Below are 25,622 nucleotides of genomic sequence, written 5' to 3' on the forward strand. Positions count from 1 at the left end.
GAATGAACTATTAATAATAATAATAATAATAATAATAATAATAATAATAATAATAATAATTGCTTTAAACACACGTATACATGGATTTAGAAATAAGTCAAATAAACTGTAAACTTAATAACAAATGTTTTGACGAAAAAAAAAAAAACTTCCTCAGTGTCTTCAATCTATAGAAATGAATGGGAACACAAGAATCATAACACAAATATAATTGTAAATTAATTGCTGCTAAGGTTTTATTCAAGGAATCTGAGTACATAGGAGTTATTATTACATGCATTACACTGTCATGGTACTTGTCAAACATATAAACAATGACGTCACTACGGCATGCAGTTACAAGAGAGAGAGCAGAAGAGAATACAAAACATTTCTTATACTTATTTGTATGATATTTACTCCAGAGACTGTGTTCACACCTCAGAAACAAGATCATAAACCAGCTATTTTTATTAGAGAGGACAAACTTAATGGTAAATAATAACCCAGCACAGTAACATGAATCCCCCATGTTGCTTTGCCACTGCATAATGCATTACTTTAACTTTCTAGTCATACAGGCTTCCTCCTCCTTAATGTTTATTAAAAAACTCATCATTTGGAGTAACATGTTTTTTTAGCCAACTCAAATTCTTTATTGAAACTTCATTAATTGTGCAATGTATTCTTTGCTTCTGACCAGCGGCTAACCAAAGAAAATCCCAGAACATCCCTTACGATTTCCAATTGTTGCTTTGGATTCCAGTATCTCTATGATTTCTGATTGTTGACTTTGGATTCCAGTATCTCTGCTACACTCAATAACGGTGTGTCATCAGCTCAGCTGGTTAGAAACGAATCAAACTGACAGTGGCACAGCATGTTGTACAATTACCAGGTTTCATCACATTTCAATGAAGAACCCCAGTCAAATACTCTACTCGAGAAAGTGATTGATTTGTTACTGTGTTTAGTGAGTGCCTGAAAAACAAATGTGTAAAGCAGCAAGCATATATGTGTGTGTGTGTGTGTGTGCTTTGAAAACGCGTTCATACACTGTAACTGTACATGCATAGTATTAGCTACACTTTCAATTAAATGCACACTTTAACACTGCAGATATATTGTATTGAGCTAAAATTGAATGTTAAAAAAGAGATACCTACTATAGAAATAGTCAACTCAACCATTCTTCTGATTAGGTTAAGGAAATGCTTATTTAATTATAACTAAATTATATTGGCAAGCAGAAATTACAGTAAAAATGTAGCTTAGCATCTTTCATTCTACTGAACTCAGATCAACAAACACAAAACGTCACTAAATTAAAATGTAGCTTAGCATCTTTCATTCTACTGAACTCAGATCAACAAACACAAAACGTCACTAAATTAAAATGTAGCTTAGCATCTTTCATTCTACTGAACTCAGATCAACAAACACAAAACGTCACTAAATTAAAATGTAGCTTAGCATCTTTCATTCTACTGAACTCAGATCAACAAACACAAAACGTCACTAAATTAAAAGCAGCATATATTATAGTTGAACTATACCCTGGTACATTCCAGTATTTCTACTTTAAGCTTTGCACAAACTAAACTAATGTTAAAACAGGCTTCGTCCATTTCTTTTATTAGGTCATGTACTGAACTAATGTTTTTTCTTCTACAGTAACATATTTGTTGTAGTAAACTGGACCTAACAGTAATAAGACTGCAACTTGTCATTTTAAAAGCTCCCTTACAAGATGTCTTGTGCCTCCAGTTCACGGCTCAATCACGTTATTTTGGCTTTGAACTCATCCATTATTGTAAGCTTTCAATAGCTGCAGTTTTTGTAATGGTCTTCCATTGATCTGGAATCTCACCCAGTCCATTAAACTTCATTGAATACTTTTCTTCCAAGTTTGTCTGGAAATGACACACAAACCATTTCCAATACAGTTGTGATGAGCTGTCTGGTGTGATGTTCCACTTTGCATGCCTGGGCCCAGCTTCTCTGTAATTTTTGAAAGGAATTATGTTGTCTTCACTCACTAACAATCTACAGTCACTTCCTACAAGGCTAGAGCAAATATCAGTAATAAGATTGTCAGTTTTATGCCATTTAACACCAGATATTCCTTGAGGGCGATGGAAGGTAACACTGTGATCTCCATCATGACCTGAGATTGTGTTTGTGCACATGGCGCTGCAAAACGGGCACTGCTCCCAACATCCGCAGAGTTGTTTAAACAGAATTTCTTGTGTTTTTGTCCTAGATGCCTCCTTGTTTGTTGAAGATTTCATACTAAAGTCTTTCCTTAAGTCTGCAACAACATTTTCCAGCACTGTAGCCATTGCTTCTTTAAGGAAATTGATGTCCTTGATGTCCTGATATTCAACACTTTTCAGGTCACTTCTTGCAAACTGTAGGTCATCTTTGAGTTCACTGCAAAACTCATCCAGCCACATTGGAACATCACCATTTTTGTCTTGAACCACTTTTGTTGATTTAGAAATTGTGCAGAAAACACTGCTGTTGAAGCTGTCAAGATTTTCTCTGAAGACTTGTAGTATTCTGGGATTTTCCCCACTCCAGCAATATCTGTCAACTGATTGGCTAATAAATTCTTCAAAATGCTGTTTTGGAAAATGAATGTATTTCATGAACTTGTCAAAGTTGTCCTCATCTGCCAGTGATGCCAGAATGTGGTTTTCCAGATTAGATCTATTGCTGTTGAAGGCAGGATTGTCGGCCCTCATTTCTCCCGCTATGTCTTTAGAAGTCTTCTTATACACCGCCTGACGGATTGCCTCTTTTAGTTTGTTACCTACAAAGTCAGCCAACACAGTGGTGGATGTCGCACCCCTGCAGAAGGTCCTGAAAATACTGAAGTATCCCTCTTTCTTACTTGTAAGGTAAGTACGTGGATCATTAGCTTTTTGGAATGCATCATGCATTTTTTGAAAACTCTGTGCTGCTTGATCACATAACATTAAACATAAATCTGTTTCGTAATCATTATTAAATACAAATCTTTTTTCCTTAGATTGAAAATCTTGTATTTCCTTCACTATGTTATTTATTATTTCATGTATGAAGCTTGGACTGTAATCAACACTGGCACGCTCCTTCTCTTTAATGCTTTCAGTAATACTGTGGATTATGTCTTGTGTCAGTTTTATGGTAAGCTGGTTCGCTTCTTCTTTTGTGGTGCGTGCAGCAAAGGGATTCAGTTTTTTAATAATAGGTTCTTTCTTCATTAGTATGTACTCTGAGAAATCCAAGGCAGAGCGTAAGCTTTGATTTGAGCCTCTCTCCATTCTCAAATTAACAGATTCATTTGCTAAACGCTCAATGAGAATTTGCTCTTTCTCAATTATTACATCAGTCTTTTTAACAGGGGGCATGTCTGATGACACTTCATAGACCCAATCAATCCACAATGCTTGAAATTCCCTCTCTAGTCTCTTTTCATCCAGATCTTTGGCTTTAAGTCTCAATGCCAGCCCTTTGCTCCGTTTCAGCAGTTCATCTTCATATTTAGATTTCTTTTCATCTAAATCCCAGCAACTTTTCCTCAGCCTAACTAGTTCATCAAATTTTCTTTTAGTTTCTCCAATAATCTCTTGTTTAACATCGGCAAGTTTCTGTTCAATTTTTATTTTCCATTGAATCAGTATCTCTCGATCTCTGTCTTCAGAAAAATAACATTCCATCTCCTGTGTGACAGCTTTGTATTCTTTCTGCATTTCAGACTCAAGGTATGTTCTTTCCACACTTTCTAGTTTGCCATTCTCAATTCGATTGTTAAGTTTGTTCTCAATATCAAGCATATGACTTCTCAGCTTCCAAGTCCATTCTCCATATTTTTCCTCTAATTTCCTATATGCTGCAATCTCAGGGGTATTCTTGAAGCTAAAAACAAAGTTTTCTGCTAGAAGGGCTCTCCAGAGATCTTGGATGCGTGTTTTAAACTCTGAGATCTTTAATGTATTTTGCTGTGACACAGATGAGAGCAGAACCCATTTCAGTTTCTGAACATTTTCACTGTAACTTGGATTAGGAGGTGCCATTGGTGGATTGCCCTCCCAAAGATGAGCAAAGTAATGAATGTGTGTGTTAACATCAAATCTGATTACATCACTAAAGCAAGTAACTTCACACACCTCCTGTTTTGCAGCTGTATACGTCATGTCATCTAATTTCTCCAGCAGTCGTCTCCTTCCTTCCATGTTTTTCTCTCCTGCAGTGATTTCTCCAACATTCTGGTGCACAAACATGCAGCTGGGTGACAGCTTTACATGCTTCTTTCTCAGAAATGCCTGAACAGCAATTTGAAGAACATCTTGCATATCAGAGGGGTTCTCTCCAAATATATTGATCAGGGTCAAGTTACCAAGACCAATGACAAATGTAGCTAGCTCACTGTCATGATTAAGGGTTGATTTACCTAGTTCTAAAGTCCGAAGCCTTTCTGTGTCTACTACAAGAACATAATCAAAGCTCTTCTGTAGACTCAGGTCCTCCTTCACTTTAACCAGCTGCATGAACGCTCCTCGAGTGCATCTCCCTGCACTCACTGCAAACTGGAGTCCAAACATGGCATTCAGCAAAGTGGACTTTCCTGTGCTCTGAATGCCCAGAACAGAAAGAACAAAGACTCTTTTGTCACCAAGTTTCTCAATGACTTTGTCTAGAACAGCGCTTATCCACTTCAAGGGTACGTGTGAAGCATCCCCATCCATCAGTTCAACAGGATATCCAGAAATCATCAGATCTGCAGCAATTTCTGGTAGAGAAAACCTGAGATCATTTTTGTTTGAGAGGGACTCCAAAGCTTCATAAATTTGACCTATTTCCCTTAACAGGTGTTCAAGGCTAAAAGCAGAAGCATTGCGCTCATTAGATAGCCCCTCCAATTCCTTTCGGAAGCTCTCAATGTTTTTCCCTTTTTGTTTTAATTTTTGCATCTCTGACCACTTAATATGCTGTGTTTCATCAAGCACAGTAAGCTGATCTGATGTAAGATCATGTAAAAACATTTCCATCCATTTGAGAAAAAACATTTTCGTTGCGTCAGAGTTTGACTTCAGATTCATAAGAAATGTTTTAATTAGATTGTTCAGAGGGAAGGCTCTACTATACTGAATTTTTCTTAAGCTATTTTTATCCTGTTCAATATTACTTTTGTGTTGTTCAATGCTTATGTTTCCTTTAATCTGTAAGTGGGTAAGTTCCTTGTTTTTCTTGCACCATTTATGCCACAGATCCCCTTGAAGTGGTAGGTACTTTTCTTTAATGACGGACAACTTCTCATTCCTCAGTGGTGCCAGTAATGCCTCTGCTAAGGACTTACCCTCCTTGCAGTGTTCATTGTCTTCATCAATCAAAAATCCAAGCTTCCTAGCAATACCTGTGCATGTCTTAATGCTGGATGTATGTTTCGAGGTGCCCAATAGACGCTTCACTGTTGTTACAAGATCCTCAACAAGGTCAGCCTCATTTCTGCTCTTAGCTCCTATTTTTACTTTTGTCCCATGTTGTTCTTCTGAAATGACTTCCCTGTCAGCACAAAGACAGATTAGGGGCTTCGGAGAATTCAAAAGTTCCTGTAAAATAGCATTGCCTTTTTCATTTAGATCAGAGTCTGTGAGAAGAACTACATTGATTGTTGCAGCCTTGAATAAAAATTCTAACTGTTTCTCATGTTGTCTTGCATCTCCATGAAGATTAGTGAATGCAACACAGTCATCAAATACATCATCGTCCTTACCCCCTGGGAAATACCATGATATTTCCACAACACCATCCATTAAAAGACCAGTTGCACTACTGCCTTTGCAGTGCCTGTGGAAAAAGGTATGGTGCTTTTGAGCGTTCATTAAAGCATTCAAGATCTGAGACTTCGATGATGAAGAACGACCAAACCGTATGAACGACACAGTAGGAAGTTCAGCTTCGTAAAGTGAATGGCTTTTGCTCTTGCCAGTCTTGCTTTGCTGACCAGATTTACCAGAACATTTCCAGCTCTTCTTAAGTTGCACAAAAGACCATGAAGGAAATTCTATTTGTGATGTGAAGGGGTTGGGCACCAAACAAGGAAGTGCATACTGACAAAATGAAAGCTTTGTTGAAATGTACTGCCACAAAAAACTGTCTGCACAGTGAAAAATTGCCATTTGAATATCCATGGGGTGAATGTGTTCTGGTTCACCTTCAGTAGTGACAGGTTTTCCTGTATTGCTTTTACTAAAAAAGTCAGCAACGTTCATTTTCCCTGTCACATTTGGAACACTGCGTAGGGTTTGGTTTGCATGGCTTTTGACTGTGCAAAACATGTCCCTTGCTCTGTAATCCAACATCAAAAGCTTCTGCAGGAACAAAAATGACAATTCCTGTTCTGTGGAGGGCTGGCATTCTTCTAAAGATGATTTGTCAATCACAAGGATATCTGGTGTTGTCATTTTCTTTGGATAGTAGTCCTGAAGCCCCAGTCTTTTTAGTAAACCCGAAATCTTCTTGTTCTGTAGTGGTATGGATCTTTCAGATTGATTATGCATGCTCTCTATCAAGTCCTTCAGCGGTACCCCAGAACGCACCCAGTATTCTTTGGGTACCTGTAAGGCTGACTGAAGCTGCTGTTCTTTCTCCTTCACAATGGCATCATTGCGATTTCTTCCATTTTCTTGCATCTGTTGAAGCTCTGTCAGTGCAAGCCTGGCCTCCTCTTGTCTCTTTTTAAACACCTCTAACCGCTCATCCTGCAGCTGTTTTGACTGATTCTGCCTCTCTTGTATATTGAATAGTTTTTTAAGGGCCTTTTTTTCCCACTCCTGCTTACAGCAATGTTCTAATTTTTGATAGTCCTTGAAGCCCACATGTTGTAAAGCTTGTGCTCTGGTAATGTTAAGCTCCTCCCGCAGTTTAGGTAACCAGACATGTGGATCGATCCCGACATCCGCAAGTTTCTTCTTAAGTTCTTCCTGATCTTGATCAGAATTATTTTCTCCTCCTGACCTCACCTTGAAAAGAGCAGTTCAAATATTACTTATTTTATGAAACATTGAATCTTTGTCCTAACAAGCCAAGTTGTTAAGACAAAGTAAAGTTGGAATAAAACATGCTTGTGTAATCTGAAAATGTCAACATCAGGGGAAATAAATACCTGAAGCAAAAGAGCTCCTGCCTGACCTGCAGGGACACTGTAGCTCCTGCCTGACCTGCAGGGACACTGTAGCTCCTGCCTGACACTGTAGCTCCTGCTTGACCTGCAGGGACACTGTAGCTCCTGCCTGACCTGCCTGACACTGTAGCTCCTGCCTGACCTGCAGGGACACTGTAGCTCCTGCCTGACCTGCCTGACACTGTAGCTCCTGCCTGACCTGCAGGGACACTGTAGCTCCTGCCTGACCTGCCTGACACTGTAGCTCCTGCCTGACCTGCAGGGACACTGTAGCTCCTGCCTGACCTGCAGGAACACTGCAGCTCCTGTCTGACCTGCAGGGACACTGTAGCTCCTGCCTGACCTGCAGGGACACTGTAGCTCCTGCCTGACCTTCCTGACACTGTAGCTCCTGTCTGACCTGCAGGAACACTGTAGCTCCTGCCTGACCTGCAGGGACACTGTAGCTCCTGCCTGACCTGCAGGGACACTGTAGCTCCTGTCTGACCTGCAGGAACACTGTAGCTCCTGCCTGACCTGCAGGGACACTGTAGCTCCTGCCTGACCTGCAGGGACACTGTAGCTCCTGTCTGACCTGCAGGGACACTGTAGCTCCTGCTTGACCTGCAGGAACACTGCAGCTCCTGTCTGACCTGCAGGGACACTGTAGCTCCTGCCTGACCTGCAGGAACACTGTAGCTCCTGCCTGACCTGCATGGACACTGTAGCTCCTGCTTGTCAGGCTTTTCTCAGGAGAATTCCACTTCTGGTGCCAATATTTTGTTGTGATACATATACATACAAATGTGATATAGTCTGCTGCTCTTCTATTCTGTTTCATATTGCCATCATGCAAGTTTTGCCCTGTTTACAGCAGGCAGTGTGAATGTAAGCACTGTAAAACCAGATGAAACAAACTGAACAAATACATTTGTGAAAATCCCATCCATTTGCTCAGTTTCTGAAATTTGTTAGTCATTCTAGAGTAAATCAAAACCTGATATCTATATCTTAATTTGTAGATTTCTAAATATGTTAGTTATGTTGTGTTGCAGAGTAGAGAGAGGAAAATGTAGTCAAGTAGGATACATAACTACATCCCCCAGAATGCCTCGGGCTGACGGGAAACACCTGGTTCCAATAGAATGCCAGTAATTAAGTAGGCAGGTATTTAAACCGGTCGGCAAGGTTACTGAAGTTTAGTTAGTGCTCCTTGCTGGAGTTAGGCTTTTGTTTTGTTTTTTACATATATTCTGTGAGCTGGAACACTTCTTTAAAATGAGAAGACAGTGAAAAAGGTCCCGAAGGGACAAAGCAACACAGTGCAGAGGTGCAGATACTGTATATGTGTTTATTTACACAAAACACAAACAAAATAAACAAAACAAAAGCCTAACTCCACCAAGAAGCGCTAACTAAACGTTTTCCCAGTCCTAAACTATAAACCAGATGGCTAAGCCGCTTACCGGTCACCAAAACCACTTGTTCACTAAACAAGTTACACACAGAGCCTTTTTTACACAGACAACAGACAAACCTTGCAGACATGTTTAAATACCTGTCTGCTTAATTACAGGCAGGTTTCCCTCATTCTATTAGCGCCAGGTGTTTCCCATCTTGGCTCTAATTCCAGCCCTGAGGCATTCTGGGGGATGTAGTCCTGTATCCTACTTGGATACATTTTTCCTTCCCCTACTCTGCTATAGTTGATGCCATTAATGGACAGTCCTAAAGGACTCCTAATAGGTCTCAATATCTGGCTTTCTACACAGAAATATTAATAGGATTTAGTATAAAGATAAGCATAGTTAAAATAATTGTCTTTTATTAATTTATCTTGTTGATGGCTATTTGTCTCTGTAAATTATATTTCAGCTGTGTAGGGAAATAGGTTCAATAAAAAGTATTTTTAGGCGAAATTCATAGAAAGAAACATGTTTGTAGTTACAATCTATGGAAGGAATTTAAAGTTTGAGTACTTTGTTAGTAACTAGGGTTGTTAGGCAACAGCTGACTTGGCTATACGCCTGGACATTGGCAGTAATGATGGTAAATGTTTGTGCAAGAATGTACACTTCTTGAAACTAATAAGAGCAAGATGGTAAATGCATGTGATCCAAGGTGAAAGGAAAGAAAGGGGTTTAGCAGAAGAACACTACACAGGAAAGAACCCACCCGAACTCCAGAACATAGTGGAGATGCTGCCTGTCGCACTCCCTGGAGAATCAGTAAAATGGGCCATTTACTTCACCTCTCTTAAAGCTAGTCGCTATATTGTCATTCATAACGATAATGTTCATTGTGAATGTTACTACTGATTAATGGAATTACTAAAAGGAACTTGTTTATCACAATTTCGACATCAATCATTATAAATCATAAATAAATGTTTCCTCACAGTCCTAGAATAAATCCCCTCTGTAGTGTATTTACTGGTTGCTAAGCAGCTAAGCCCTCCATGCCCTGAGCAATGGCCACACCACAATAAGGCAATTTGTGTTTGAGATGAGTTGCTTCTCGTAACTCTTGGGTTATCATGTTCTTCTCCTCCCTACATGAAGGCCTTGTCATAAAGGATGCTTCTCATCAGGTAATGACATTGTTATTTGCAAGCTGGTTGCCTGAATATCTTGGCAAGGTGTTTAATGTTTAATCATTTTGCATCTTTGAAAAAAAACATACCTCTTCCATCATGCAAATCTTCTTTTGATCTGAAATAAAATGATTTTGTATTACAGAATATTTGTATACAGATTATACATCTAGTTGTGTTATAAATGTTTTTATCTAGGAATTTCATTCATCTTTTTACTATGGCAGCACAGCCTGTGAGATATTACAGGTTTTAATTTTGCTTACTTCTTTCGTTCAGTTCCTGAAGTTGGCATTTTTCAACTCATACATGAGTTTTGTTCATCTTATTTGCATATGGATTTTCATTACTTACCTATGATGTATGATGTGCTTCTCTATCATAAATATATTTTTGTTTAGACAACAAACTTCTCTAGCAACAGACTATAATTTACCAATGAGTTTGAATTGGGATACGTCTGTGTGGAGCTAGGGAGCTGTTCCCTTTACCTCAGCACCAATACTGAATAATGTTACATACCAATACATGCATTTCTACAACATGTACTTCTCATAATAGTTTTGCTCAGAATCAGAATAAATTTAGCAAGTGCATTAATGAAACATGACATAAATCTTCATTGCCCTTTATAGAATGATTGATTGAGCGCCAGTCGGAGCTGATCCGAGTTCTCCCGCATTCCTCCTGAGTCTCCATTGTACGTCTACCCGAGTTTGACGGATGTATGCAGTTCCCTTTCAATTCGAAGATGACCACCAAAGACATTACGTATGGGATATGCCTGCCCATTGGGTAGGTATCGCTGAGCTCTCTATACCAGAGCTGCCTCTTCCTGGGATGATGCACTCGGTCCCACAAGGGGATAAAACTGCCATCCAAAGGAAGCCATTTCTCTTTTTCCTTCTCAAGATGGTAAGGTAAGACCTCTGTGTTAAGCTGAGTGTGTTGATAGAAAAGAGCCTCTCGAGTCGAATTCAGTCGATTGTATTTCCCTTGAATTCGTGCTGAAAGCCGGCTCGCCACTTTCCCGGAATCAACGACTTTTAAAAGACAACCTTTCGCCTTTCTGTCTTTGTTATCTGTGTGTCGTGTGTGAGTGACTGCCTGTGCAGTCACCCATAAGTGGTTGTCTGTTTCTTTCTAAGAGTACACAGTTCCTCCACGGGGCTAGGCCTTGCCGTATCCCCCATGTTGAGTGACTCTTCCAGCCGTGCTCTCTTTCATGGGGCTAGGCCTTGCCGTATCCCCGGTGTTGAGTGACTCTTCCAGCCGTGCTCTCTTCCACGGGGCTAGGCCTTGCCGCATCCCCGCTTTCGAGTAGACCTCGCTGACTGAGTAGGCCTGCCCACCTCGGTGAGTCGGGCCTTGTAAGCAAACAGTGTGCTCCCCCTATAATATTTTTCTAGCGTGGTTTTGCTGTCTGCTTCAACTCACCCACCGCGGCTTTGGCCCTTGTGTCCCCCTGGTGCACGCTACGCGCTGACCAGGTGTGTGTGACCGCATGGTTAGGGTAGGCACATTGTGTAGCAGCCACCCTGGTGTTTCGGTACCGCGGCGCACGCATAGCCCTTGATACTTAGGTATCTCACTGCACAAGTGCTCAGTGCATACGACACACAGTGCCCAGCGCTACAGCATCAGAGCACAGTCACAGCGCTGCACGGTACACGGTGCACCTAGTGCTCTCTGTACTCGGTGCACGTGATGCTTGGTAACCACTGCTACAGGGCTAGTGCACGAACGCACGGTGCTGCACGGTACTCCATGCGCACGTGGATCAGTACGCACGTTGCTTGGTAGTAATGCTACACTAGTGCACGGGCATATGGTGCTGCACTGTACACAGTGCAAGAGGTGCCCACGGTACTCTGTGTGCACAGTGCTTGATACGCACGGTGCACAAGGTGCACGGTGTCCGGTACCCTCTGCTACAGCACTAGTGGGTGAGCGCACAGTGTTCGCACTTTAACCAGTGCTTGTCAGGGAAGTCGGGGTTCCACCTCTGCACGGCCTGCAATGCCAATATCACGCAAGAGGATAAACACCCCTGTGACGATGGCAGCTTTGTTACATGACAGCCACAAAGGGTTCATGTTTCTTGTGCGATACCCGTAATCAAACTTGAACTAGAGGATCACAGAATACAGCTGTGTTCTGAATATGAAGATCATTTGTTACGTGTCATCTGGAAACCATAAAGTCACATTGACCATATAGGGCAGCCTCATGAGGTCACAGATAGGGTACTGTTAAGATCTGGCCTAAGGAGATTTCAAAATTTAAAATATGAAGATGATTCTGTATCTCAAACAGATTATGAGCTGTAAGTCTGTGAAACTGAATACGAAAGGACAAGCTTCAGATGTGTGGATGTGATGCTGCAAGTCCCATCCCATAAACAATACAGCCTTGCTTGAGCATTAATGTGGACATTAGAACATGGCACTTGTTTTAAAACAACGACCGCATACCTATCAGGGCTGAGATTTTGTGATTTTAACCAATGTGCATCTCTGGTATAAACAAAAGAGAAAAATATAAAGAAAAAAGCGATGTACTTACGTGAAGAGAGGGTAGGGGGGGAGGAAGGCCCAACAGCTGTAAGAAGGAAAAAAAAACGGTCAGTAATTTAAATAGAACTGCACTGAAAGCTGAAAGCTGGTATCTCTCTGAAGAACTGCACATTTTCACAGTGCTGCGCAAACAGTGTTTCAGTACCTGAAATATGTAAGGAAAACAAACTGAGAATTACAAAATTTTTCAAAGATGACTTCCCTTTTGATGTGTAATAGTTTGTTAAGGGCGATGACACCAGCTCAGTGCAGGGCCAGTGATTTTACTGTATGTCATGTTTAGAAGGCAGGCGGGGCTACAGAACTGAGGTAGAGCTGGGGTTATGTTTTTTGTAAGCCATTGTCATGGGCAATCCCTTCTGCACAAGTAACTATTATGACTTGCTGTGACAGGGGAGATCTGTGCTGGCTGTCGGGCGCATGCATGAGCTGCAGGGGGGGTCAGAAAACCGTGTAGGGCTCCACTTGTCAATCATGGTGTTGATGCAGAGGCCAGGTGGAGGTCCGCTGGCGCTCTGCGATTGGTCGGGGCGTGGAGACGTGCAGGATTGAGAGCCAATTAAAGAGTCACTGTTCCGTGTCCTTCTCTCTCGTGTAGGAAGTGTATTGACAGGAGTGTCCCCGGAGGATTGCTGAATTCTGACGGCATGCAGCTGAGATTATTACGCTGGGGCAGAGCAAGCTGAGAGAACACCAGAGCTCTGTTATACCCCGAAGGAAAGGGGCTTGGAAAGAGAAGGAATAAAGAAGCGGTTTTACCTGGAGTCTGTCCGGTACTGCACAAGCAGGCAACACGTGTGAAATTAGTAATAGTTAGATGGAATTTGAATGTCCCAGAGAGTGATAGATAGGGGAAAGAACAGTGACTCGATATCCACAACTTTCTTTTGAAGTTTTATTATCAGTGTTTATTCCATCATGAACCAAATTAAATATATAATATGTTTGTGTAAAAGATAAAAAGATAGATACATGATCTGAAAATCAAACGAACTGAAGTACGATCTTGTAAACGCGTGATTTTATTACAAACTTAACACAAGAGCAAATGAAATTGATGTAAAATTTGTGTTTTGTAAAACTTGTTTTCCTTCTTTGTCCACAAGAACAACAAATGATTCCCACACCGCACACTTGCAGTTTTCTGTGAGCTTTTGTTCGTGGAATTCGTTTTTTTCACATCCTTCATAAACAAATCCATTACTCCGACTTTTAAGAATGATCTAAAGAAACCCCTTCGATGCGGGTCACGTGTCTGCTGCTGCGCTCTGCACGCCATGTCATGTGCTACTGGGGGAAGCCAATCCACGCAACAGGAATTATAAACAAGGGTTTTTACTACGAAAAAGAACCTCTTTAATGGTAAAATCAACAGTTTGTGTATTACCGAGTAAACAAAATCGGACCCGACCCGACCCGGGTGTTGGGTGACAAATTTGCACCCGAAAACCCGTTCGGTACAGGTCGGGTCTCGGGTCCTCGGGTCCGGGTAGACCTGTGAAGACCTCTAGCATGTGTTACTACCATTGTTAGTACCCACCCTGGAAACTCTACCAGTAAAAGGAACTTCAGAAATACTGTTGCGGGTATTTGAGCAACAGCACAAGATTGCCATCTTGTGGATTAATAAAACAGTGTGCCCAGTGGCATTTCAAATAAAACTTCTGGCTCCTGTGTCTAAGTAAAGCACCCACACCCTCTCACACTTGCAAAAAATATCAGTTTGTCTCAGTGCAGTAAAAATGAGCTTTAGAAATATGAGGCCAGCCACTGTGTTTAATGATTTATAACAGCAGAGCTCCATTTCAAAACATTAGGTTTCATTTCAAAATAAAAAGACTTTGTGTTTAGTGTTAATTGAGTGATGTATTGATATTTTTAAGACAACAATAAGAAGGAATGTTTTGCCTTTTGCAAGTCATCTGTTAAAACTATTTATTTATTTTGATAAACTTTATCAACTTTACTCCTGTTTGTTTTCCCTGATCTGAATTGCCCAGTTTGAATGTCCCCTCACCTCTGTAACCCAGGACTGAAGATGAAGCTCCTTTCACGCTCTCAAGCTACTCGCCTCTTTTAACTCAGAGTTACTAAGTTACTGAATCCTGGAGGCGAGGAAGGAAGTCTCTGCCTGGAATCATAAAGGCCCCTGACCAGTGGGGGGCGCTGTTTCAGCTATACCTGGAGTGGCTAACCCTCTTCCCTGGACAGCCACAGTCCAGCAGGTTTTATACTGTTTGAAATGTCTAACCAGTCACATCCCGACATATTTGGAGTCTAAAGATATGTAATATCTTATGGTAAAAGTAATGGGAATTCAGAATAAAATCAGAATGATTTAGCAAAAGTTATGTACGTTTAAAAATGTCCTCTTTTTAAATTATGATAATGAACTAATCAGGCAAGAGACAAGGGGGCGGGGGGCGAAGAATCAAGACTGCACGCCAATCCAGACACAAACCAGCCAATCAGAGTGGCCGCGGAAAATTAAAAAATCGTCTTTGTCTAAAGAGTATAAATCCCACTGTCAATTACAATTGCAATCTCTCAGATAAATAAATAAATGAAAGAAAGTCGAAGATCGTGCCTGGAACCGTCAGCTTCCAGCTCTCAGCATGAACCCATCCAGATCAGAGGCCCCGACACTCGGAGAAACACAAGGGAACCGCACACTGAAACTCAACTGCTTTCTACACTAGGCAACAATACTTAAATATCTATTCAGGTCTTTGCGATTCCTTGTTATAGTGACAGTATGGACTAATATTTCATTGGCAAATTATTGTTTAAAACCTCGGTTCTTATTGGAATGTGATATTAACTGTTTTGTGTGATTTCCGAACGTATTTTGATTGCATGGTTAATAAATACCATCTTTCTAAGAAAGGATTCTCAGTACCGAATCATTCATTCAGGTTGAACAACCACAGATTATTGAATTTGGATATGAGTAATTATTGGTAGTTTCTGGTAACGTCTAAATCTCTATTGTTTTCAGAGCGCGATATTGAAAAAGGTTCCCTTTCAAGTCGAAAATAACCATCAAGGTATGGGATATTGCCGTCAGGCAGTAGGGGTTGGCTGAGCTTTTATAGCAAAGCTGCCGATAGGCCTCTAAGCGAGCTGCCATGTAAGCCCGCCCCCTTGGGAGCTTACTATATGCAGTGCGCAGAGACTCTCTTCCTCTTTTGTCTTCAGCATTGGTAGAGTTAGGTCAATAGGGCTGGTTTAACTGATTGTGCTCATTAAGCTTATGCTTGAGAAGCTGGCTATTGCCCCTTCTCCGATTTTATTTCAGTAACACTCTTCGGAGTAATTATTATTGTTTTTGTTGATTATATATTTTGTATTTTTACATTTATATATATATATATATTTCCTTCACGCTTTGCTTCGGCAACGTGTTTTGTTTTTTCTCATGGTCTTCGTTTTTCTGTGTTTTATTATTAATAATTATTTTATAATTATTATTGTTGTGTTTTTGGGGTTTTTTTGTAAATAAAGATTGTATATAATTGTATATATATTTGTTTGAAGGACGCACGTTGTGTTGGCCTTTGGTCACGCGTGTTTCTGCAGCCTCAGTCTTGCCTCTGGCTAGACCGCGTGTGTGGAGCCTGCACTGCAGTCTGCCATATATTACCTCTGCGGCGTGTTCAACCCTACCGCGTGGTAATTGTACGTCCTGCCCCTTACAGGCACCTCGCTATATATAGTTCGGTGCTCGACGCTCAATGCTTCGGTGTTCGACGCTCGGTGCTTGGTGCATCGACCCTAGACAGGCAATATGTCAGGCTTCCATCGTTGCGTGACCTGTCAGGCTAAGTTGCCTGTCAGCGATCCGCACGATGATTGTGTAGTGTGTCTGGGGCCAGAGCACGCCGCACCCGCTTTGACTGATAGGGCGTCTTGTAACCTCTGTGCTGGCTTCCAGACACGCACCCTTCGCCAGAGGGCGAAGGCGGCGGTTGGGGGGCAATCTCCCTCCTCGGGATCATCCCATACTGTCTCTGCCCCGCTGTCGTCAGCAGCGACACCACCAGTGCGGCTGCAGCTCTCCAGGAGCCCGTCCTCCCAGCTGACAGCTGGTCAGAGGTCCCCACTAAACGCGCTCGGGAACGCTCCCGCAGCCCCTCCCCTCATAGGGTATGCCCCCGTCGGGAGTCTAGATCACACTCCAGATCGCGTCGCCGGAGGGGATGTTCTTGTTCCCCTCGTTGGGACAGGTGATACAGAGACAAATCGGGGGTGGCGGAACTCACATCTAAGATGTCGGAGTTCATGGAGGTCATGATAGGGCAGCAGTCCCTTCTCATGTCCTTAGCAAATGTGGCACCCCGAGTCTCAGAACAACCGACCGTGCCCATTGCTAACCAGCCAGTGGCTCCTCCACAACCGCCACCGGTACCCGTCCCTCAAATACAACCTCAAGGGGTGTGGGATGTCCATGCTCTCTCCAGAGACGCATCTGATGTGGAGCCTCTTTTGGAAGAGGAGAGTATAGAGGCTGAGGTAGCCTCCCAGCACTCTGAGCAGGACATCGAGCTTGAGGTGCTGGATACCAACGACCCTATGTGGTCGGTGGTGGAGAGAGCAACCCGCCACTTGGGCATGGAGTGGCCTATGGTGTAGCTACCGCGGCGGTCCCTGTTTGAGTCTCCTTCAGCCCAGCCCCATCAGTCCAGGATGCTTCCGGCATTCCCAGACTTTATCAAGGAGGTGCAGTCCACTTGGGGAGCTCCGGCCTCTGCTCCTGTGACTTCTCGCAAGGACTCAGCCTTTAATATGCAGGGGGCAAGCGAAGCTAGGTTGGCATCCTTCCCTACCGGTGCACTCCGCGTTCGCCGCGTTGATGAAGATAGCCAACGCTATCAGGGCTGACAAGGGATCCTGCATGCCCCAATATGCAATGCAGGATCACAGAGATGCACCTTAAGAAGGGGTACGCTGCGGCCACAGAGGCAGTCAGGCTGTCGAATGTGGCCAGCCTGCTGACGGTCTACCAAGCGGCACTCATAAGAGATCTACCTGAGTGCCCTTCCACCCCTACACTGTACCACAGCTCCAGTTCTGGCAACACTGCACCAACGACATCTGGGTGCGCAAAACTATACTCACCGGGTACACCCTTCAGTTCCGGTTAACCCCCCCCCCCCCTTTTTGGGGAGTGGTGGTAACAGCAGTGAAGGACTCGGTTCAGTCCTCAGCTCTGAATGTAGAAATACAGGCATTGCTCAGGAAGCGTGCCATTCAACAAGTAGACCCTGCTCTGATCGACCAGGGGTTCTATTCCAAATACTTCCTGGTTCCCAAGAAGGACAGCGGGCTCCATCCTATTTTAGATCTGCGAGTACTAAACAAATACCTGCGGGTGTTATCGTTCAGGATGCTTACGCACAGGCACATCATCCAGTCAGTCCGACACGGCGACTGGTTCACCACCGTGGACCTAACAGATGCGTACTTTCATGTTCCCATCTGCCCGGGTCACAGGAAGTATCTGCGTTTCGCATTTCAGAGCAGGGTATACAAGTTTTGTGTCCTTCCATTCAGCCTGTCACTAGCTCCGCGAACCTTTTCGAAATGTATGGATGCCATTCTAGCTCCTTGGCGGGCTCAATGCGTCCGACTGCTGAACTATCTGGACGACTGGCTCGTCTGCGCGCAGTCGAAGGAGCAGTTGGCACAGCACACAGTGATGGTTACAGACCATCTTCAGCGGCTAGGTCTGAAGGTCAATTCAGAAAAGAGCCGCCTCGTGCCGAGCCAACAGACCCTGTCGACACAAAGAGTTGCCTCGATGGAGCAGTGTCTCTCCCTATTCAGGTTGAGAGAAACAGTCAGCAAACCTGCTGGGAAGCGCTACGCTGGTGGAAAGTTCCGTCGAACATCCGCCAGGGCGTATGCTTCGGTCCCATCTTCCGGAGGGAAGTCATCACGACCGATGCTTCCAACCAAGGTTGGGGAGCAGTCTGGAATGGGACAGGGACCTGTGGAGTGTGGTCAGGACCCTGGAGGTCAGCCCACATCAATGCTCTGGAACTCAGAGGGGTGTACCTCACCCTTTCTGCACTTCTTGCCAGTGCTTCTAGGCAAGCACGAGTTAGTGTGGTCAGACAACACCACACTTGTGGCGTATATCAACCGCCAGGGTGGCTTGCGGTCCCCCGGTCTTCCTATCCAGACGAGGCCCTCTTGCGGGGGCGAATGGCGTCTTCACCCTCAGGTGGTAGAGCGCATCTGGGAATGGTTCGGCACAGCGCAAGTAGATCTCTTTGCTTCGCGAGAGACCACGCACTGCCCCCTATGGTTCTCAGTGAAGGACCTCGACAGCCCCCTAGGAGTCGATGCACTGGCTCACGAATGGCCGCCAGGGCTCCTACATGCATTTCCACCGATTCCGATGCTCCCCGCCTTCTTAGAGAAGGTCAGGGTAGAGCAAGCGACAGTGATTCTGATCGCTCCTCGGTGGGCTCGGAGAATATAGTTCCCGAGTCTGGTGCAGTTGTTGCACCGTCGCCCGAGGGATCTCCCTCTGTGAGCGGACCTGTTGTCCCAAGCCCAAGGAGGGCTATGGCACCCGAACTCCAAGCTCATGCAGCTGTGGGCTTTGCCCCTGAGCGGGAGCGCCTGTCAGCCTTAGGGCTTTCTACGGCGATGATTTCGACCATTCAGAATGCCAGAGCACCCTCTACAAGGTCACAGTATACATACAAATGGCATTTGTTTCAAAGTTGGTGTCTGGCTGAGGGCCATAACCCAATATCCTGTCCTATGGCAGTGATATTACAGTTTCTACGGAAACTGTTAGATGAAGGGAAATCTCCCTCTACACTTAAGGTGTATTTAGCCGCCATATCGGCTTGCCATGTACGCATTGACGGTTTGTCACCAGGTTGTAATTTTCTGGCATCTCAGTTCCTAAAAAGAGCAAGACGATTTTGACCTTCAAGGACGACCAGTTTACCGTCATGGAGCCTTGACGTGGTGCTAGAAGCCCTTACCAAGGCACCGTTCGAGCCTCTCCACAGCGTGGATATGAAGCTCGTGTCTATGAAAACCGCGTTTTTCCTATCAGTGGTATCAGCCAAATGGGTGGGCGAGTTACATGCACTACCAGTGTATTCATCATGTACTTCTTTCACAGGAGAAGGTTCTAAGGTCTCCATGCGTCCAAATCCAGCCTTTTTACCCAAGGTCATATCCCCGTTTTATATGAACCAACCAGTCGAGTTGATGGCGTTCCAACCTCCTCCTTTTTCTTCCCCAGAGGAAGAACGGTTACACATGCTCTGCCCCGTGCGGGCACTGAGGTGTTATATTGACCGTGCATCGACTGTGAGGCAAACAGAACATCTGTTCATATTCCATGGTTCTAGGACTTTGGGTCAGCCGTTGTCTAAACAACGCCTTTCCCATTGTATAGTGGACGCTAATAATTAGCATATGAATCTGCAGGCCTTCCGCCACCAGGGCAGTTGAAGGCGCATTCCACTAGGGGTATGGCGACATCCTGGGCCCTCTTTAGAGGGGTGCCGGTGTCTGACATTTGCGCTGCAGCCAGTTGGGCTACACCGCATACTTTTACGAGGTTCTACTGGTTAAATGTACTAGAAACCTCTGCTCCGTCATTTGGAGTATCCGTGTTACACTCTATGACGCCCTAGTCGGCGGTCATACTGAGTATTGTAACGATGTGGTGTTGATTTCCACCTTAGGACAGGTGTCATTGCGAGCATAGACGCTGAGGCGCGGCTCCACATAAGCGTAGATGTATTGCCGACGCGGTTGGTTTATGATGTAAGTCTGTCCTACTGCCGAGAATCCTCCCTCGCGACGGCTTGGCTACACTGTTCCCATACTTGATGGTTATTTTCAACTTGAAAGGGAACGATAGGTTGCATATGCAACCCCAGTTCCCTGAAAGAGAAAATAACCATCAAGCCGCATGGTCGCTCTGGAAGCCTTCACGGCCTGAAGAGCAAAAGAGGAAGAGAATCTCTGCACACTGCGTATAGTAAGCTCCCAGGGGGGTGGGCTTACACGTCAGCGGGCGCAGAGGCCTATCGGCAGCTTTGCTATAAAAGCTCAGCCAATCCCTACTGCCTGACGGCAATATCCCATACCTTGATGGTTATTTTCTCTTTTACAGAATCGTTTTCATGTTAAAATAAAAGCAATTGTTATTTTGGCAACAGTTGGAACTACATCCAAGAATAATGATCAAAACAATAACATCAACAGTGTATCGGTTTCCACTGATATAATTGCTGATGTCACCATAACCACACTACTTACACTTTATTACATATTCCCACTAAGAAATAACTAATAAAACAGATGATGAATAATCAGTACAGTTAATATCTCCCTACAGTTTTCTGGAGGTCCCTTTATTGCCATAAGTAATAAATACCTCATTAGTACCCACAGTTTGACAAGGTGTATATATGTGTGTTCAATACAGCCTGTGCAATAAAAGGAAATGGAATTGATTTAAAGGGTTATTCAGAAGTGATTCGAGTCGGGGTCTGCAGTAAACCTTATTGAAGAAGGTTTACAAGAGACACTTTTTGTTCAACTGCTTTAATTTGAAACCAATTGAATTGACTAACAAACAGGAGTGACTTAAATGTAAGTGATTTGTTGCCACTGTGAGACGATCATTTTAATAATCGTGAGGCCCCTGACCAGTGGGGGGCGCTGTTTCAGCTATACCGGGGGGTGGCCAGCCCTTGTCCCTGGAGAGCCACAATACAACAGGTTTTACAGCTAACCCCTAAAATCATACATTTCTGAAGACTTGGAACAATTTCATTTTGACTAGTTAAGTAGGTCATTTAAGTAATTTAGAGATAATTTGAATGAAAACCTGAACCCCCTGCAGCTCTCCTGGACCAGAGCTGACCAATCCTGATTTAATTGAACACATAAAGCTGCTAAATTGTTCAAAAACTTGCATTCTTCAGAAATGGATGATTTAGAAACCAAATGCTGAAATCGTCTCCTGCACCAAGGCAGAACAACTGGATGAAACCACAATGTGCTAGAATGTTCTAGAATGAAACAAGAACAATGGGTCAACTGTGCATAAACTCAAATACACAGATAAAGTGTCAGTTGAAGGGCAAGGTTGACAGAATGTTCTTTCTTTTCAATAAGCAATAACAACTTGGGCAATAACAGATGTCTCAGCAGGAGTATGTGCTACCACAAGAACCAGAGGTGTCTATTAAACTGCGACATATCAGGGGATGGGTAAATGAATGAATGAATATAAAATGTGTAGGTGTAGGGATTGGATAAGGGGATGGGTATGGCATATAATCATAATTGTATATAAAGCATCCCTTAAGGATTCACTGGCAAAACTGACTTGCTACACCTTTGGCCGTGTGCAGTTGATTCTCCAGAGCTCTGTTTTGTGCTTCAATAAACACCTTGACCATCTACTCCAGGGTCTGAAGTGTTGAATCCTTTGTTAACCTCCTATTTCGGGGGTCTCTACAGAGGGTTACTGTGACAGAAATATAATGAGTTCTGGTTGTAAATCTCCCTCTCGACCTGTGAGGATACGAAGTAGCGAAAGGGAAAGGCTTTGGACAGGTTGGCCTGACAGTTCATTCCCTGGGTCGGGAAGTCATTCATCCTGGAAAAAGACGAGACTCCAGTGCGAGAATGTATTGACCTGGTAGGTAAACGAGGTAGCAGCTGCAGGCAATAGAGTCAGCTGCAATCGTTTACCAAGGGGTCATGCATAATCGCATAAAAGGGGCTGGAGAATTGTAAATCTTTTCCTTTGCTTTTGGTTTTGAAATAGACCCGGAAGGACCCGTGCGCTGTGTATTAAGAGTATCGTGAGTGCTTGTTTTGTTTGTCTTGTCTATAATTGTTACTTGTGTGTTTATAGACGGCTAACACATTCCGGAGCTGTCGCTAAGAGCCAGCACTGAACCCGGAACAGCACTGCACTATTTGTCACTCTTTAAACTGTATTACCCACCATGAGCACTACAGCACGCACCCAGGACTGGTGACCGTGGTTGTATATTGTGGGAGAGATACTGTGTTTATTGTTTAGGGCTGCAATCCCTGTTACTGTTCTCAGTGTTTTAAGCATCGTTGTGTATAACCAGAGTTTATTATTTGGTCAGCACACCTGGATTATAGCTAAAAAATAAAACGTATATTTTTCCATACCGGATTACAAATCTCTGTCCGTTTATTCCTGCACTGCATCACCTCTGCACCTGTACATAATCAGCAACCACTTTGCCACACGTGGTGTCAGAACACAGGATGGATCGCAACGCACTAGCAGAGCTGCTGGAGGCGCTGGATAGCAGAAGAAATAGAGAGGAGAGAGGGAGGAGCGCTACACTGCGCTGATTGAAAAGGTAGGGCTGGCACTTTCCACAGCACAAGCCCCTACCGTAACACCAGCAATGTTGGCACCGAAGGCTCGGGCGATGAAGATGATGGCGGAGCATGACCCAGAGGCATACTTGGTGGCGTTTGAGAGGATGGCTACCACCGCGCCATGGCCGCGGGAGCTCTGGGCAAGCCAGCTGGGACCCTGCCTGATTGGGGAGGCTCAGGCAGCCTACCAGGCCATGAGCGACCTCAGCGCCGCCAGTTATGACCTGGTCAAGCTGGCCATTCTCTGCCTCCTCAACATTACAGATGAGACCCACTGGGTACGGTTCAGGGAGTACTGAAGATCCCCGGAGACACGCCCCCGGGTGGTTGCAGAGCAGGTGTGTGACCACATGGTCCACTGGCTGACCCCAGAGAAGAAAACCAACCTGGAAATGGGGGAAGCCGTGGTGGTGGAGCAATTCTGCCATGTGGTCGGCGCCGATACTCAGGTCTGGATACGGCGCCACAACCCCGACACCCTGGAAGCCGCCATAAAACTGGCGGAGGATTACGAGGACTCCCTGGTCTCCGCTCGGATTGGGATAATGTCGGTTCCCGCCCCTTGGAGCAGCCGACCCCTACCTTTCTCTCCTCCAACACCACCCCTACCATCAGTCCCGGGACCCAGACCTCCAAGACCGCCGATCCCAATGGGCCCCCTTACCTCCTCTTCATGGAGACCAAGGTTTATTTATTTAGCAGACACCTTTATCCAAGGCGACTTACAGAGACTAGGGTGTGTGAACTAGGCATCAGCTGCAGAGTCACTTACAATTACGTCTCACCCGAAAGACGGAGCACAAGGAGGTTAAGTGACTTGCTCAGGGTCACACAATGAGTCAGTGGCTGAGGTGGGATTTGAACCGGGGACCTCCTGGTTACAAGCCCTTTTCTTTAACCACTGGACCACACAGCCTCCAGCTGGGGTAGAGGTGGCCACCAGCTGGGGCAGAGGTGCTGCCCCTGCCCCGTTGCCCTACAGGCAACGAGACAACTACATAACCAATGTTCCCTCTGTCCCCCCAGCGTGTTTTAGGTGCAACCAACAGAGACATCTGGCCAGGTCATGCCCCGCTGCCATGGAGTGTGACGTGGCCGCGTGTAATTGGGCACCTGAGATAGGTAAGCGCGGGGAAAATGGTCGGGAGGGGCCTTGTATGATTGATGTGGTTTTAGGCAATGTGAAAACCCACGCATTAATGGACACAGGATGTGAGCAAACCTTAATTAGAACAGCTCTCTTGGGCGGTGTGTCGTGGCGGCCACGAGGTCAGGTGGCCATCTCCTGTATCCATGGAGACACAGCGGCATACCCCACATTAAAAGTATATCTATCGGTAGGACCGATAAAACGTTACCTGGTAGTGTGGGTGGCGGAAAGGTTGCCACATCTGGGCCGAGACTGGCCAAAATTTAAAGAACTAATGCAAATAATGGCAGTCTCGGCCGCACACGTAAATGTGGCAGAAGAAAAGAAAAGGGAACGGATTGGTGATGTGTTTCCTTTTCAAGCTGAAATGTTTTCTCCTATTTTCCATCCTAGAAAAACAAACAAGGAGAGACGGACTGCAAAATGGGAGGGAGCATCCCTGAGACAAGGCTGGGGTCTGGTGGGAGAGTGCTTGAATGGCAACAAACGCCAGTCAAAGGGAGTCGGAATGCAGTGTGACCGAGAGGGCGAGGTTACTGGGCCATCCAGGGCAGATGCTACTCCAGCCCCTCTCAATATACCGGACATGTGGTAATCAAGCGCGGACATAGTGTGGGGCCAACATAATGACCCGTCACTGGTGCACGCTTGGGAGCAGGTCCTGTCTATTGAAGGTAAGGATGTTGATGGCGCTGGGGTGCTAGTGTAGCCACACTTCAGTATCAAGGGGCAATTACTATATAAAGTAAATCTAGCAGCGGACACAGGACAGCCTGTAACACAATTATTGGTTCCACTGTCTTGTTGGACCGAGGTCATGAGGCTGGTGCATGATATCCCTATTGCGGGGCACCTCAGAGCTGACAAGACAAGGGAGAGGATATTAGCTCGAACCTATTCAGTAGGTCTTCATACTGATGTGTTGAAATATGTAGCCACATGCCCAGACTGCCAGCGAGTAGCGCCGGGTCGAGTGTGCCCCGCCCCTTTGGTTCCACTGCCAATTATTTCCACCCCCTTTTGAACGCATTGCAATGAACATAGTGGGCCCTTTACTCTGGGTATACACATATATTAGTGGTGGTAGATTATGCAACACGATACCCAAAGGCAGTTCCATTGAGGTCCACTAGTGCCGCTGCAATAGCCACCGAGTTAGCGCAGATTATGGCTAGAGTAGGGATCCCCAAAGAGATCTTGACTGATCATAGAACCAACTTTCTGTCTAAAACGTTACAGTAGTGTGATGAGTCAAAGGGGTTTCGGTCTGTAATTCAGCCTCTCGACAGTACAAAGCATCAAATCAACTCGGGACTTCCCTTACCAAGGTCTCGTGACGAAAGTCATCTTTATGAGGGGCGGCACCTTGGTGAGGGGCGGAAGTACGAGTATGTAAATCCCAGCCACTAGAGTCAAGTGAGTTGTAAGGACACTTGTCAGTTTGGGATTGGTGTTCCACTGACTACAGGGGCGGGGCTTTGCATACTAAAGGGAACGTGCTACTGTGTTCCGGGTTGGTCCTTGAAAACATATGCGGGATGAATGGGTCGGAGGGAGAGAGGAAGCATTGGCTGGTGGTGATTGTTTGGTTGCTATCACAGAGCGGAAAATTCATTAACCTTTTCTTTTTTTATCCCTTTTTAAGTCCACGGATGTTGTGAAGAGGACTAAGGAGTTTCCGTACCCTTCTTTTTATCATTATTCCAGCACCCATATGAAGTGATTCGGGCTATAGGAAAGGTGAATTATGAAATT

General features: G+C 44.5%; 2 protein-coding genes across 2 annotated transcripts in view; both read right to left on the minus strand.

Annotated features, from left to right (window-relative positions):
• Window positions 1–208: 208 nt before the first annotated feature.
• On the minus strand, window positions 209–7,846 carry LOC131722968 (interferon-induced very large GTPase 1-like). The gene is made up of 2 exons (XM_059016190.1): window positions 7,133–7,846; window positions 209–6,989 (listed from the first exon to the last, which is right to left on the minus strand). The coding sequence occupies exons 1-2, from the start codon at window positions 7,844–7,846 to the stop codon at window positions 1,788–1,790; spliced, it is 5,916 nt and encodes a 1,971-aa protein (XP_058872173.1). The 3' UTR covers window positions 209–1,787.
• Window positions 7,847–9,727: 1,881 nt separating this feature from the next.
• LOC117432626 (E3 ubiquitin-protein ligase TRIM47-like) overlaps window positions 9,728–25,622 on the minus strand; it is a 38,982-nt gene continuing 23,087 nt past the window's right edge. The window contains exons 9-10 of the mRNA XM_059016193.1: window positions 12,288–12,323; window positions 9,728–9,840 (exon numbers count right to left, since the gene is read on the minus strand). Of these exons, the coding sequence (XP_058872176.1) occupies window positions 9,779–9,840; window positions 12,288–12,323 (98 nt within the window). The 3' untranslated portion in view covers window positions 9,728–9,778. The remainder of the gene's footprint in view (window positions 9,841–12,287; window positions 12,324–25,622) is intronic.

The sequence above is a fragment of the Acipenser ruthenus genome, chromosome 52 (assembly GCF_902713425.1).
Source record: "Acipenser ruthenus chromosome 52, fAciRut3.2 maternal haplotype, whole genome shotgun sequence".
Classification (NCBI taxonomy): Eukaryota; Metazoa; Chordata; class Actinopteri; order Acipenseriformes; family Acipenseridae; genus Acipenser; species Acipenser ruthenus.